Consider the following 16,825-nt stretch of genomic DNA (forward strand, 5'->3'; position numbering starts at 1 on the left):
AATATACATAAATGACCTTGTGGATGACATCGGAAGTTCACTGAGGCTTTTTGCAGATGATGCTGTGGTGTATCGAGAGGTTGTAACAATGGAAAATTGTACTGAAATGCAGGAGGATCTGCAGCGAATTGACGCATGGTGCAGGGAATGGCAATTGAATTTCAATGTAGACAAGTGTAATGTGCTGCGAATACATAGAAAGATAGTTCCCTTATCATTTAGCTACAAAATAGCAGGTCAGCAACTGGAAGCAGTTAATTCCATAAATTATCTGGGAGTACGCATTAGGAGTGATTTAAAATGGAATGATCATATAAAGTTGATCGTCGGTAAAGCAAATGCCAGACTGAGATTCATTGGAAGAATCCTAAGGAAATGCCATCCGAAAACAATGGAAGTAGGTTACAGTACACTTGTTCGCCCACTGCTTGAATACTGCTCAGCAGTGTGGGATCCGTACCAGATAGGGTTGATAGAGGAGATAGAGAAGATCCAACGGAGAGCAGCGCGCTTCGTTACAGGATCATTTAGTAATCGTGAAAGCATTACGGCGATGATAGATAAACTCCAGTGGAAGACTCTGCAGGAGAGACGCTCAGTAGCTCGGTACGGGCTTTTGTTAAAGTTTTGAGAACATACCTTCACTGAAGAGTCAAGCAGTATATTGCTCCCTCCTACGTATATCTCGCGAAGAGACCATGAGGATAAAATCAGAGAGATTAGAGCCCACACAGAAGCATACCGACAATCCTTCTTTCCACGAACAATACGAGACTGGAATAGAAGGGAGAACCGAGAGAGGTACACAGGGTACCCTCCGCCACATGCCGTCGGGTGGCTTGCGGAGTATGGATGTAGATGTAGAAGTGGTTCCATGTGAACACCCTGCCGCATGTGTTATGTCACAGATTGTCACACATCGGTCATTATGAATGATCTGCTCCTCATGTCCTGCCACTGCAGGCTGACCAGGAAGCTCCCAGTCTCTGACTGGTCGCTTTTGGCTGAACATATGTTTGATAAGCTCTTGGTTACTGAGATTATGAATTTTACACCACCGCCCTCTGTAATTGTATTCCTGTACATGTTTCAGGAACCACCAAGTGGCACAATGGTGGAATTTTGTGTCTTACAAGGAATAGGGATGTTATCTTACCAACAAAATTGCAAGGATGGTAAATATTAACTAACAACCTCAGGTAAACTGGTGGCACTTCAGTTGTATTACTTTTGCCCAACTATATGGATCATCATAAGACTCAACTTTTCCCCAACTTCTAGTGGAAATGAAATGGCCTCTAGCAGATGTGCTGTCTGGAGCCAGAAACACCAATCACTATGAAGGCTGCTTGCAGCCAATCATGAGGATCATTTCAGAAGAGAAATCTTTCTGGGAAAATGACACTTTGTCTCAAAGTGTTTTCATCATGACTAAGAGAGTGAAAATTGTAGCCATTTTGTGTACACAAAGTTTTGTAATGCATACCAGGTGTGCAGAAATCTGTTATAGTGATTAAAGAATGGCTCATTATTGGAGGTATATTTTCGTGCAAAGTTGACATACTAGAACTGCAGGCAAAGTTTGTGTGTGTGTGTGTGGGGGGGGGGGGGGGGGGGTTTGGTAGATGTTATGAAGACAATAAATGAGAAACAAAAACTATTTTCACTTGCACCGTATCACTGGTATCTAATTTTTGCTTGTTTCACACTAATCATTTTAGAGTGACACAGAAAATGTAGACGCCAGTCATTGACCAAAAAGATCCGAAAAGTAGTAGTTGAAAATTTATTTACTGACATCATTGTTATGAAAAGATTAGTTGCTACACACTATATAGCGGAGATGCTGAGTCACAGATAGGTGCAGCAAAAAGACTGTCAGAAAGTGAGCTTTTGGCTAACAAGGCCATCGTCAGAAAAACACACACACACACACACACACACACACACACACACACACACACACACACACACACACAGAGACTGTATTCGTGTGTGTGTGTTTTGTCAATTTCCGAAGAAGGCCTTGTTGGCCGAAAGCTCGCTTTCTGACAGTCTTTTTGTTGTACCTATCTGTGACTCAGTATCTCCACTATATGGTGAATAGCAACTGTCTTTTTCATAATATTATTACATTCCATTCTGGTTTTCCATTGTTTGTTTTATTCATTGACATGTTAAGCTATTTCAGCAAAAATCCTGACAAACATTGCTAAGGTGTACAAAATCTAACATTGAGTCTTTCATTTTTATTATGTGTAGTTTGTTGGTATTTTTACTTTAGTTTCATTTAAGCGGAGTAATGCTTTTGTCAATGCTTTTACCAATCTTATAGTTTTTTATGCATAACAGGCATGAAGTTATGTTTTCTCTTGTTTCTTTATACAGACTGATTGAACATCATGCAAATCTACAGAAGCGACCTTGTGCAGAAATCTTTTTGGAGGAGTGGAGCACTAGTGGAAGGATTAGACCAAATTTAGCATTCCTGCTAGAACTTTTGGTTAAAGCTGAACTGTACAGAGCTGCAGAATTTGTCGCTGGTGATTTATTGAAAGGTCTGTTTTGGCTTGAACTAAGGCAAAGCGTTGTATTTACACTGTCAACAGTATACTTCTACAGGGGTTGGACAGAAGTATGGAAACACTGTGAGAAATGCTTACTTGTACATAAATGCAGATGCTAGCCAAGCCTGCAGATTGCACTGTTGCATTGGACCATGAACTGCACCTGTGCAATGTCCTCCATATGTTACAAATCTCAGTCATGATCAGAACTGTGTTCTGTGAAGGAGTCATTCCATGTCAAATCAACATACCTATTTTACCTCACCCTCTTAGATTTTGCTGAAAGTTGGTATACTTATAGTGGGCACTGAGACTAAGAAAAATACCAAATTTCAATTTTTTATCTCAAACCATTCCTGAAATATGGCTATGTAAACTTTTCAAAAACCAGCCAAAAATGGGTGAACGGACTTTTTTAAAAATTGTCCTAGGAGCTGCCCTAATTGAGCTGGGAAAGGTGTCATTTTGCATGTTCTTTCCAGGGATGTACAACAAAACGTAGCTTCTAATTAATAACCTTTTTCAAAATACTAAATATTTTGATTTAATTTTAATTTTTTTTCAAAAAGTGCATAATTGAAAATTTTCAAAATATTTCCATAACTACTTCATACTATTGTAAATCACATGGCAAAATATAAATCTGGGATGATGATGGGTACATTGTTAAAAAAAATTATTCTGGACTCTTGTTTTTCACTAACGGCCCTAGTTTGACCAAATTGACCTTTAACAAACAGGAATTTCTTTAAAATATACTGAAAGGTAAGTAAAAAAAGTATTAGATATATCAAAACATCACCTTATTAAATCAAAACTAATCAGCATATTTTATTATTAAGTTGATTGCTTATTTTAAATTCATACAACTTCACTAACAGTATATTAACCTATATAACAAAAACAAGAAATTGAGCATTTAACTACAAACTGAAATAAAGTATGAATAAGTACAAGTATTTACATAATAGTTCTGGTCCATGATGTTTGAAATGGAACTATTAAACAAATTAAATACGTAATGCTTGTTTTTGAGTAACAGGTATCTGTACATTGCTAAATTTAACACAATAGGTACTAACAATAATTTTGAAACAACTTTCTATAAAATATACATTAACACTAACCTGAGACAAAAATTAAGTTTTGAGTTGAAAGCAGTTTCCCAATAAATTGTCTTGGAACTTCACATATTACATTTTAATAAAGCTGACTGGGTTTGGTTTACATCACTTTCATTAAGAATGTATGTTCCTCCTGTTGGAGTAAATAGATTCACTTTTGTGAGAACATCCACAACTGACACCTACAGGACATCTGCATATGCAGGATAAGAGAATGACTTAGCTGGTCCACTTGGATGAAGAAAAGTTATTTTCACTTCATCAAGTTCTTCATTTTTTTCTAAAATGTACCCAAGTCACCAGTTTCTGCCATATACAGTGGTGACATAGCCTGATACATCTTGTAACTTCAGTTTGTCTGGTGATGTAGTTACTTCCCTCTCCTAACTCTGCATATCACCTGAGAAGTATTTGACTATTAATTTTGATGTAGTGTTGGGAATGAAAGCGTCAAATTGCTGTGTTCCTTTGATTGTCAATGCCTCTTCAAGTCGGCTTTTTAAGAATATTTCTGAAGCAGCGTAGTCTTCTTGAGTGGAATATGCAAAATCAACATTTGTAGTATTATCTACTGCCCACTCAAATAGATCTCGTGCGGTTTGGATCTGATTTTGGTATGGCCTTTGCAAACTTGCACGAGCTGCCAGGCTCTTTACTGAACCCCCTACTCCATCACAAGGCCCTTTCCCATGTGCTGTTGCTGAAAAGTGCCACTCAGCTTTTATGTTGAAGTCTTCCTCATGAAGGAAAAGGTTCAGGAAGTTTTTCTTATTTTTATACGGAGCGGCAGAACCGTCAGAATAATAGTATATCTTTTTTGGAATCTTTTGAGATTTATTTGTTAGATATGAAATTAGCTTCTTTTGAAAGGTGTAAACTGCAGTTGTATTGTGCTCCAGGTAATCAGAAACAATGACAAAGCTCATATGCTCAATTTTGTCTTCCTGTTTGTAATATATAACAAAAGGATGAATGGTAATCTGTTGTCTTGTCCAGTGGAAACTCTGAGCTTCATCCTGTAGAACTATACTATAATTTTCTGAAAAATCACATATGACAACAAATTCAGATTCCATAAGGTTTTCTCTTGTGGAGTTAAGGAATGTTCGTTGTTGCTTGGCAGTGAAGTCATGCCGAATCAAAGTCGACATCGTACTACAAAATAAATCTATGAATTCTTCAGAAGTTTTCTGAACAATTTCCGGATTACATCGGTCAACTGACATCCACTGTCGGAACTAAACTTGTTCAACTAAGTTTTCATGAAAAGAGTCTTTTAAAATTTTATGTATGACTGTTTCTCCTGGGCAGTATTCACAGTTTCCCATGTTACAATCAACTGATGATGGTTTGCAAAGCATTTCTGCAATGCACTGCCTATAATTGTTTAAGCTACTGTTTGTTACTGTATTTAGTTTGGCATTTTCTATCATTAATTTTATGTTTTGGTGAGTTGTGCACACGCAGACAGTGTGTGTGCCACTCCGGCCAGCTAATACACAATGTTTTGGTCTCAACTCAGCGAATTTAGAGAAACCTATTTTTATGTTAGGAAACTTGTCTTTAAAATGCTTGTAAGCTTCTTTAAGGTTACACAAAATAAGTCTTTTTGATATTTTTGTTTTATTTGCACTTGTTTCTGTAATTGTCACACAATCTTTAATACCTGGCATTGCCCTGCTAACTTCATCATTTTCATAAAATGAATGTACAGTTTTGACAGTTTCTGTTGGTAAACACTTCCCTGGTTTTGGATTTGGACCTTCCATGAACCACGGACCTTGGCATTGGTGCAACCACAATGGAGGGGTATCTGTTGAGAGGCCAGACAAATGTGTGGTTCCTGAAGAGGGTAAGCAGCCTTTTCAGTAGTTGCAGGGGCAACAGTCTGGATGACCTGGCCTTGTAGCACTAACCAAAATAGCCTTGCTATTCTGGTGCTGCGAACAGCTGAAAGCAAGGAGAAACTACAGCCGTAATTTTTCCCAAGGGCATGCAGCTTTACTGTATGATTAAATGATGATGGCGTCCTCTTGGGTAAAATATTCCGGAGGTAAAATAGTCCCCCATTCGGATCTCCGGGCAGGGACTACTTAGGAGGACGTTGTTATCAGGAGAAAGAAAACTGGTGTTCTACGGATTGGAGCATCGAATGCCAGATCCCTTAATCGGGCAGGTAGGTTAGAAAATTTAAAAAGGGAAATGGATAGGTTAAAGTTAGATATAGTGGGAATTAGTGAAGTTCGGTGGCAGGAGGAACAAGACTTTTGGTCAGGTGAATACAGGGTTATAAATACAAAATCAAATAGGGGTAATGCAGGAGTAGGTTTAATAATGAATAAAAAAATAGGAGTACGGGTAAGCTACTACAAACAGCATAGTGAACGCATTATTGTGGCCAAGATAGACACAAAGCCCATGCCTACTACAGTAGTACAAGTTTATATGCCAACTAGCTCTGCAGATGATGAAGAAATTGATGAAATGTATGAGGAGATAAAAGATATTATTCAAATAGTGCAGGGAGACGAAAATTTAATAGTAATGGGTGACTGGAATTCAAGCGTAGGAAAAGGGGGAGAAGGAAACATAGTAGGGGAATATGTATTGGGGCTAAGAAATGAAAGAGGAAGCCGTCTGGTAGAATTTTGCGCAGAGCATGACTTAATCATAGCGAACACTTGGTTTAAGAATCATGAAAGAAGGTTGTATACATGGAAGAACCCTGGAGATACTAAAAGGTTTCAGATAGATTATATAATGGTAAGACAGAGATTTAGGAACCAGGTTTTAAATTGTAAGACATTTCCAGGGGCAGATGTGCACTCTGACCACAGTTAAAAAGACTAGGGCGAGTAGAGACCCTTGGGTAACAGAAGAAATATTGAATTTAATTGATGAAAGGAGAAAATATAAAAATGCAGTAAATGAAGCAGGCAAAAAGGAATACAAACGTCTCAAAAATGAGATCGACAGGAAGTGCAAAATGGCTAAGCAGGGATGACTAGAGGACATAAGTAAGGATGTAGAGGCTTATCTCACTAGGGGTAAGATAGATACTGCGTATAGGAAAATTAAAGAGACCTTTGGAGAAAAGAGAGCCACTTGTATGAATATCAAGAGCTCAGATGGAAACCAAGTTCTAAGCAAAGAAGGGAAAGCAGAAAGGTGGAAGGAGTATATAGAGGGTCTATACAAGGGCGATGTACTTGAGGACAATATTATGGAAATGGAAGAGGATGTAGATGAAGATGAAATGGGAGATACGATACTGTGTGAAGAGTTTGACAGAGCACTGAAAGACCTGAGTCAAAACAAGGCCCCAGGAGTAGACAACATTCCATTGGAACTACTGATGGCCTTGGGAGAGCCAGTCCTGACAAAACTCTACCATCTGGTGAGCAAGATGTATGAGACAGGCGAAATACCATCAGATTTCAAGAAGAATATAATAATTCCAATCTCAAAGAAAGCAGGTGTTGACAGATGTGAAAATTACTGAACTATCAGTTTAATAAGTCACAGCTGCTAAATACTAACGCGAATTCTTTACAGACGACTGGAAAAACTGATAGAAGCCGACCTTGGGGAAGATCAGTTTGGATTCTGTAGAAATGTTGGAACACGTGAGGCAATACTGACCCTACGACTTATCTTAGAAGAAACATTAAGGAAAGGCAAACCTACATTTCTAGCATTTGTAGACTTAGAGAAAGCTTTTGACAATGTTGACTGGAATACTCTCTTTCAAATTCTGAAGGTGGCAGGGGTAAAATACAGGGAGCGAAAGGCTATTTACAATTTGTACAGAAAGCAGATGGCAGTTATAAGAGTCGAGGGACATGAAAGGGAAGCAATGGTTGGGAAGGGAGTGAGACAGGGTTGTAGCCTCACCCCGATGCTATTCAATCTGTATATTGAGCAAGCAATACAGGAGACAAAAGAAAAGTTCGGAGTAGGAATTAAAATCCATGGAGAAGAAATAAAATCTTTGAGGTTCGCCGATGACATTGTAATCATGTCAGAGACAGCAAAGAACTTGGAAGAGCAGTTGAACGGAATGGACATTGCCTTGAAAGGAGGTTGTAAGATGAACATCAACAAAAGCAAAACGACGATAATGGAATATAGTTGAATTAAGTCAGGTGATGCTGAGGGAATTAGATTAGGAAATGAGACACTTAAAGTAGTAAAGGAGTTTTGCTATTTTGGGAGCAAAATAACTGATGATGGTCGAAGTAGAGAGGATATAAAATGTAGACTGGCAATGGCAAGGAAAGCGTTTCTGAAGAAGAGAAATTTGTTAATATCGAGTATAGATTTGAGTGTCAGGAAGTCGTTTCTGAAAGTATTTGTATGGAGTGTAGCCATGTATGGAAGTGAAACGTGGACGATAAATAGTTTAGACAAGAAGAGAATAGAAGCTTTCGAAATGTGGTGCTACAGAAGAATGCTGAAGATTAGATGGGTAGATCACATAACTAATGAGGAGGTATTGAATAGAATTGGGGAGAAGAGGAGCTTGTGGCACAACTTGATTAGAAGAAGGAATCGGTTGGTAGGACATGTCCTGAGACATCAAGGAATCACCAATTTAGTATTGGAGGGCAGCGTGGAGGATAAAAATCGTAGAGGGAGACCAAGAGATGAATACACTAAGCAGATTCAGAAGGATGTAGGCTGTAGTAGGTACTGGGAGATGAAGAAGCTTGCACAGGATAGAGTAGCATGGAGAGCTGCTTCAAACTAGTCCCAGGACTGAAGACCACAACAACAACAACGTGAATCCTTTCTCTTTCAGAATTTTTTTGGACTGCCGAACAATGTAATTAGGAGCATTAAATTCCCTCATTATTTTCCTGAAACTCCATTTTTCAGGTAAACTTGTAAGAATCATTAGTTTTTTTGCTCTACTTATAGAATTTTTAAAGTTTCTTTTAAGATTTTCAAGAACGGATTCATCAGTATCAGTATCTGACGAAGAAGTTTCAGGAGCAACAAAAAGTTTACGTGTCATTGATAAGATTTTCTTCACTTTTGATTTGGCGTAATGCCTAGATGTTAGTTTTCTCTTGTCAGTTGGGGGCTCACCTAGTTCTTGAAGTGTTGTGTTAAATGTTTGAACAGCTACTGAAGTTGGAGTGAAGTCAGGGTCTTGGTCTCGGATGATTATCTCTGATCCAGAAGATTCTTCTTCAACACTTTCATCACTGATGGGCTTTGGTGTGTTTTTCAATTTGGTTACATCTTTCCTACATTTATCACATATCTTGGCTCCTCTTGGTATTTGAGGAAATAATTTGGGCATCCATGTTGTGACATTTCTCAGTTTTTTTCTGTCTCTAATAAAATTATTTGATTTCTTCAATGGATTACAACACTGCACTCTTACAGCACTGCACTTTTTACTTGGTTCCATATTTATACAAAAACCACTTATAAACTGTCCTTCAATGTATAGATTTACTTGAAAATGAACTAGTAAATATAATAGATACAGACTGGTCAACACAGAGGTAACAATTGATTTGCACTAAAACCACAGTGCACACTAATGCTGTAGGCACACAAAGCCTTAGAAGGTAACAATGCAGACTACATCATCTCAACAGTGGCTCCATCTCTGAATTATTGTACAGACATGAAGCCCTATGTATACGGTCCTCTACTGATGTACTACCTTAAAGGTCAGTTTGGTCAAACTAGGGCTGTTAGTGAAAAACAAGAGTCCAGAATAATTTTTTTTAAATAATGAACCCCTCATCATCCCACATTTATATTTTGCCATGTTATTTACAACAGTATGAAGTAGTTATGGAAATATTTTGAAAATTTTCAATTACATACTTTTGTAAAAAAATTAAATCAAAATATTAATTACCATTTTGAAAAAGGTTATTAATTAGAAGCTATGTTTTTGCCTATCACTGGAAAGAGCATGAAAAATGCTGCAAAATGACACCTTTCCCAGTTCTCTAGCTCAATTAGGGCAGCTCCTAGGGCAATTTAAAAAAGACCGTTCACACATTTTCGGCCAGTTTTTGAAACGTTTACATGACCATATCTCAGGAATGGTTTGAGGTAAAAAATTGAAATTTGGTATTTTTCTTAGTTTCAGCACCCATTATAAGTATACCAACTTTCAGCAAAATCTAAGAGGGTGAGGTAAAATTTTTATTTAAAGTGTGTTGATTTGACATGGAATGACTTCAATTGGAAATGTATTATGTTGGAGGTAAATGAATCTGAACAGGGGCAAATTGTTCATGCTCATATGGTGTGTGCTTCCATAACCAAAGGAGCTAAACTGCTTGGGCAATGTATTGAAGATTTATGCTGCATACAGGGAAAGTGGAAAAGTCATCTGCTAAGTCACAATGTGGATGACAGTGCTTGTTAAATGACCATGACAGAAAAAAAAGAGGGTGACATCTACAAAAGCCACTGTGATACTGAAAGTCACACTTGTGAACGCTGTCAGCACCAAAACAACATGGAAGGAGCTCCATAAGCAAGGAATTGAATGGCAAACTGAGACTAGCAATGGAAGAAAGTCATTTTGTCGGATGTATGTTGATTCACACAGTTTCCGATTTCTGGCCGAGTTTACTTCCAATGAGTGAAACATGATGGGAATTGAGTGTCAATTTGGGTAGCCATATTGTGGTATTCCAAGGGCTCAATGGTTACGTTGCAAGGTCATGTTACTGTCAAGGATTATGTGACCATTTGGGCTGATCATGTCCATCCCATAGTACAATGTTTGTTCCCCAATGGTGGTGATGTTTTCCAAGATGACAGGCCCCCTATTCACACAGATTGCATCGTCCATTACTGGTTTAGTGAGCCACCACAGTCTTCAGATCTCAATATTATTAAGCTTTTGTGGTCTGCTGTGGAACGAAGGGTACGTGATTGCTATCCACCTCCATCGTCTTTACCTGAATGTGCCACTATTATGCAGAAAGAGTATAAGATTCCCTCAAAAACTATACAGGATGTGTATTTGCCCATTTCAAGATGACTGGAATCTGTTTTGAATACCAGTGGGTTTCCTGCTTTGTTGTATACATGATAACATGTATTTTTGGTGTTTTCATATTTTTGTCCAATCCCTGTATGTCAAGAAAAAAGACTTGTCAGATAATGTAAATAACTGTAGGCTCATGATAATTTCCTCTTGCATTTCAAAAATATTGGAAAATTTATGTGTGAGAAACTTATGGAATTTATAAATGAAAACAAAATCCTTTGTAAAGAAAAAACAGATTCAGAAAAAAGAAATCAACAATAACTGCCATTTATGAGTGCTTTAAGTTTACACCAAATCTGACTGACATGAGACGGAAATCAGCAGAAGTATTTATTGACCTGTTGATGAAAGCTTTTGACATGCTGGTTCATAAGATTCTGCTGTAAAGGTTCGAAATGTGTGATATCTGAGGCCTGTGCAATAGTCGGATCAGTTCATTCCTGAGCAGATGTAATCAAGCAATGAGCATCAAACACACAAATATTAAGCTTGTTGTTGTTGTTGTTGGTGGTGGTGGTGGTGGTGGTGGTGGTGGTCTCCATTCCAAAGAGGGGTTTGCTGCAGCTCTCCATGCTAGTCCTGTGCAAACCTCATCATTTGTGCATAACTGTCGCAATCTAGATCCATTTGAACTGGCTTGCTGTATTCATGCCATCTATAATTTTTACACACCTGGTCTTCCCTCCATTACCAAATTGACTATTTGTTGATGCCTCGGGATGTGTCCTATCAACTGATCCCTATATTTAGTCAAGTTGTGGCATAAATTTCTTTTCTTCCTAATGTGATTCATTACATCCTCATTTGTTATTTGCTTTACCCATCTTATGTTAAACATTCTTCTAAAGCACCTAATATAATAGCCTCTATTCTTATATTTTGTGAACTGGTTATTGTCCACTTTTCATTTCCATACAAGGCTATACTCTAAACAAAAATCTTCAGAAAAGATTTTCAAGCACTTAAATTTATGTTAGATGTTAATAAATTCCTGTTTTTCAGAAATGCTTTATATGCTATTGCTAGTCTTCCTTTTATACCCTCTCTATTTGACCATTATCAGTTATTTTGCTGCTCAAATAGCTAAATGCACCTACTACTTTTAGAGTCTCATTTTCTAATCTAATTCTCCACGTGATTTAATTTGACTGCATTCCAGTATCCTTAACTTACTTGCGTTGATGTTCATCTTATAAACTCTTTTTCAAGACACTATCCATTCTGTTCAACTGCTTTTCCAAGTCCTTTGCCATGTGATAGAATTAAATATCATTGGCAGAACTCGAAGTTTTTATTTCTTCTCTGTGAACTTTTAATTCCTTTTGCAAATTTCTTGTCAGTTCCTTTACTGTTTGCGCCATGTACAGACGGAAAGTTATCAGCAATAGGTTACAACTAGACATGGGCAAAACCATTCTTTTAAGGGACTGGATCAAAACTACTGTCTCACTGTAATGAATTAACTCTTTGTCATGACTCATCACTCTACTTTCGCTTAGTAAAGCAGATGAAAGGAAGGTACCTTGCCTTTTTAATTCACAGTCACTGTATCTGAGTTTATACTTTATTTCAAAAAGAGGATTAACAGTTTTCCATTACATGTGTTGTAGTTTTTCAGATTTCTGAAAAGTCGTGTATTTCATCTTCAGTAAAAATAAAAAAATATCTCAACAAAATTCCGAATATTTTTTTTATCAAGTTGTGAAATTATTACAATAAAACTCATTCTTGCTCTTTTTTGTAGTTTTACTGGAAACGATATACAATATGAAAACTACAATATAATTGAAACTAATTTTATACTTTCAAAAATTATCCACAGTTGTCATTTGCAGTCAGTGTGACACTGTAGGTCTAGTTCAACAATCACTGTTGGTCCAGGGCCGTGACTTTGTTGGAGCTGACATTTGGTATCAACAAAATCCTCCCAAAATGAAGCATTTGCACAAGTTATGGCTGTTATTGGTTGCTGATTGATCTTAAAACAATAAATAAATCCTTGTATTTCAGCAAGTCGAAGGCAAATCAACACTCTTTGAAAAACATAACTAATCTTTGGACTTCATCAAGTATTCTGTATTGACTTTTCATATTGTGTGTTACACAACAAAATTTAAAGGAAGTGCAAATCATAAAAAATCATAGAACATGTGGAAGGTTCAAAAGCATGACAGCCAATTTCATTGTTGAAGCACTGTTACCCAGTTTGAAATACTTTTTGCAATTGGGTCTTCCTTCAGATTGGAAGCCCTCTAGAAAGTATGACTTCAGTAGAGTCTTCTCATTTGCCATGAGTACATATAAAGTAATATTAATTATAGTTATCCTGCTATTGTTGCTTTGTACTAGTCTAAATGTTTTAATTTGATCAAATGACTGGGCATTATAGTGTTTGATAGAATTTTCAAATTTGTGAATCATAATTTGGACAAAAACATTTATGTTTCTTTTAAAATGTTCTGTCTCTAATGTCATAATTTTATTTAATTATAACTTTGATAGATTTACTTATGTCTTGTTGCACATGAAAATAGATTGCATTTGACGGTGTTACAAAAGAAAATAAATCAGGATCTAATGGAGAACCAAATAACAATTGCAATGTTGGTTAGAGACTGAGACTCACTTTGATTTCATGGAAGGAGACTTCATGATATGTACCAGCCCAGAGGTACTTCTGGATGTCTCTTCAGGTTTGATGAGGTACCAGAAAAACAGGAAATTATCTGTTGACAGATATGGCATTTTCCTTTTTTCTATCCAGTTTGGTGAAATTATACATATATCACTTGAAGCTCTTCTAGGTAAAGATGATGTGGTTGACTTATATACCTGTTCATTTCAGTAATTTCCATGTGATGTTCTTGCATGCACAACATGTATTCTGACATTCCACTTGTCATTTCATTTTGCAGTATGGCTACTACAAGATAACAATGTTAGGGAGAGGATAGACTGTTATTCACCATAAAGATGATACCTCGAGTTGCAAACAGGCACAACAAAAAGACTGTTACGTTTTAACTTCTGGCCAAAGCCTTCTTCAGAAAAGACAAAACACACACACACACACACACACACACACACTCTTTCACACATTCACACAAGCAAGCACGTCATGCACACATGACCATCTTCTCCGACAGCTCAGCCTGGAATGCAACTGTCACTTTGGATTAAAGCAGCAGATTGCTTGCTTGTGTGTGTGTGTGTGTGTGTGTGTGTGTGTGTGTGTTTCCTTTTCTGAAGAAGGCTTTGCCTGAAAGCTAAAATGTGTAAAAGTTTTTCCATTGTGTCTATATGCAACTCAAAGTGTCATCTTTACAGTGAATAGAAATCGATCCTTTGCCTAATAGTGTTGATATTCCAACCTAGAGTTTCCATTGTTTAGTATTATAACTTAACCCTTTTTATTAATGATGCAACCGATGTTTTCATCAAAGACACTAAATGAGAGTTGTTCAAGATCTATGCCTCTTTCCACGCTGCAGTATTTTATTTTGGTGTTAGCTTTTTCAGCTGTAATTACATTAATTCTGCAGCATTTTTTATTTGAGATGAATTTGTACTAAAAAGTCTTGGACCCCATTGGAAGTCACTGTGATGTGGGAAAAAATGCTGCTGAGATGAGATAGTATGGTCCTGGTAAAATAACCATGCAAGGAGTCTCTTACCAGAAACATTTAGTTCTAACCCATGCCGCATATGATGGGGCCATGTAAGGGGCAATGCATAGGTGAGATCCATATGGAAACATAAATCTACCTTGAGCGATTCTACAAGTTATGCATTAACATATTGCACAGAATGCTCCGTCCACGGCTAATTGTACGACTCAAAAAGTAATATATTCTTCACACTAGAGATACTTCTTCAATGAGCTTAAATGAAAGCTGATGTCACTGAGCCCTCAATTTGGTTTAAAAATACTTGTTACCTGACAACCACTCAAAGAGATCTGCACTAAATCTCACATCTCCTCACTACCACTAACCAACAGTAAGATTTTCTTTCCTCCCCCTCCACCTCTCCTTTCTATCTCCCTCCTACCACCTCCTTGTGTGTGTAGGGGAAGAGTGTGGTGGGGGGCTGTTATAGGTTTTCTCTATTGTCATTGATTCGTTTTTTTAATTTTATTTTATTTTATGTACTGTACTGAAAGTGGTGTTTCAAATTACAGACAAACTGCCTGAAAGACCAGAGTCTGGGCCTGCTGCTGCTGTTGATTTGTCTGATGAAGCTTTGCAGAAACTTCTCCAATCAAAAATCCATGTTAAACCTCTGGCTGATGTCAATGGTTTGATTGATTCATTGCCTAAGCCACTGGAACGGTTGACATTGTTTGATGGAGCTCATGAGTCTGGAGGCGCTGGTAATGTACATACGAATAATACTGAGAGAGGACATGTTGGTGTAAATGAAAGCAATGAAACTATAAATGAAATGCCAACAAGGAGAGTGGATAGTATAGATGCACCTGCGATCAGTAATGAAAGAAATGAGTACAGGTATATAAACATCAAACGTTTTGTGCACTTAACTTTTGTTAATTGTCATGACATTTTTGTTATTGGATGTTAACTGTTTAATTATGTCTGTTTGATGTTTAAAAATGGTTATAACAAATGGTTATCACCACCATTAGTAAATGCATTTCATGTCTGTTTCATGTAATTTACATGAGGCTCTGAGGACTTATTTTTAGACTATTGTTCATGTACAATATCTGTTTAAAAGACATCACAGCATTCCACTTGGATTCTAGTTGGACATTCTTGTTGATATGTTTCCTTTTTGTGATATAGTAATTTTTGTTAAAGTATTTGTTAGTGAACATTAATAGTGAGTGAGGGAGAATGAGGTGGTCTAGGGGAGGGAATGCTGCAAGGAGGAATGGCTGAAGGCTGGGAAGGAGAGGCAGCTGTGGAATAGGATAGGAGTGTGGACCCAGTGAGTTCACCCTGGTACAGGCAGGTGGAGATATGTGTGCCACACACAGTGAGAGGGAGACCATGGAGAGGAAAGAACAAGGGTAGAGTATAGGGTGAAGTGGTGGCCGGAGATGGGAGTGGAGGTGGGTAAGAGGAGGCTAAGAGGATTGCAGGAACAAAGAATGTATTGGAAGAACAATTCTCTTTTGTTTAATTCAGAGAAGCTGGCTTTGGGGAGGGGTATCCTGATGGCGTAGGTTACCAACACAGGAAAGCTTGTATATGATGTGACTGCTTTCATATGTGGCCCTGCCTCTGAGGGGGTAGGATATGAAGGTAGCAAGTGTGAAATTTTATGTGGTCGGTGGGTGCTTAGCATTAAGCACCACGTTCCAACTGGCCTCAAACTCTCCTAACCTCTGTCTCACATCCACCACCACCCCTATCCGCATCCCCCAAATACACCCCTTCGATCTACTTGCACACTTTCTACTGCATGCTCTTCCTCTGCTTTTGTTCCGTTCCCCCTTGATAATCCAGCCCTCCACCTCATTGTGCACCACACACAACTTCTCCTGCCAGTGCCAGGGCGAACTCACTGGTGCCACATTTCTATCCCGTTCCCTTGTAGTCCCTCCTTCTCAGATCACAGCCACCCTGTACCCCTTCTTTTCCTTCTTCCCTTTCCTCCTTTTCCTTTTCACTCACCTCATTCCATACAACCCCTGACCCCAGTTAAGTTGCACTACCGGTTCAATGTAGTTGGCCGGGATAATGTAGCCGTGCATGCGTGTTTTGTTTCTTGTGTTAGTTAGATCTGATGAAGGGCATTGTGTGAAAATTCAGCAGTATTTTTGATCTTGCTTATGTGCCTGTCTACTTACCTTTATTCTTCCATTATATATATGTGGTCTTCTTCCATGGCTCCCCGTCCCCCTTTTCCTCATCTCACACACTTCACTTACAACAATATGTATAACTTGGAAATATTATAGCAAGAACTTCTGTTTGAAAATAACAGCAACTAAGTCTAGGGGTACACACCATGGCTCATATGACTCTGGAAGCTTTTATGAAGTGCAAAATGTGCCTGAGTTAATGAAAAATGGAACGTCATTAACGCCATTTTAAGATGATCATGTTGATGAAGTGAAGGTCTAGTTTTTGATA

General features: G+C 37.9%; 1 protein-coding gene across 1 annotated transcript in view; it reads left to right on the plus strand.

The window, feature by feature from the left end:
- LOC126161732 (interleukin-1 receptor-associated kinase 4-like) overlaps window positions 1-16,825 on the plus strand; it is a 125,413-nt gene that overhangs the window by 33,344 nt on the left and 75,244 nt on the right. Inside the window, exons 3-4 of the mRNA XM_049917766.1 lie at window positions 2,389-2,558; window positions 14,905-15,232. Of these exons, the coding sequence (XP_049773723.1) occupies window positions 2,389-2,558; window positions 14,905-15,232 (498 nt within the window). The remainder of the gene's footprint in view (window positions 1-2,388; window positions 2,559-14,904; window positions 15,233-16,825) is intronic.

Source organism: Schistocerca cancellata, chromosome 2 (genome assembly GCF_023864275.1).
Source record: "Schistocerca cancellata isolate TAMUIC-IGC-003103 chromosome 2, iqSchCanc2.1, whole genome shotgun sequence".
Lineage (NCBI taxonomy): Eukaryota > Metazoa > Arthropoda > Insecta > Orthoptera > Acrididae > Schistocerca > Schistocerca cancellata.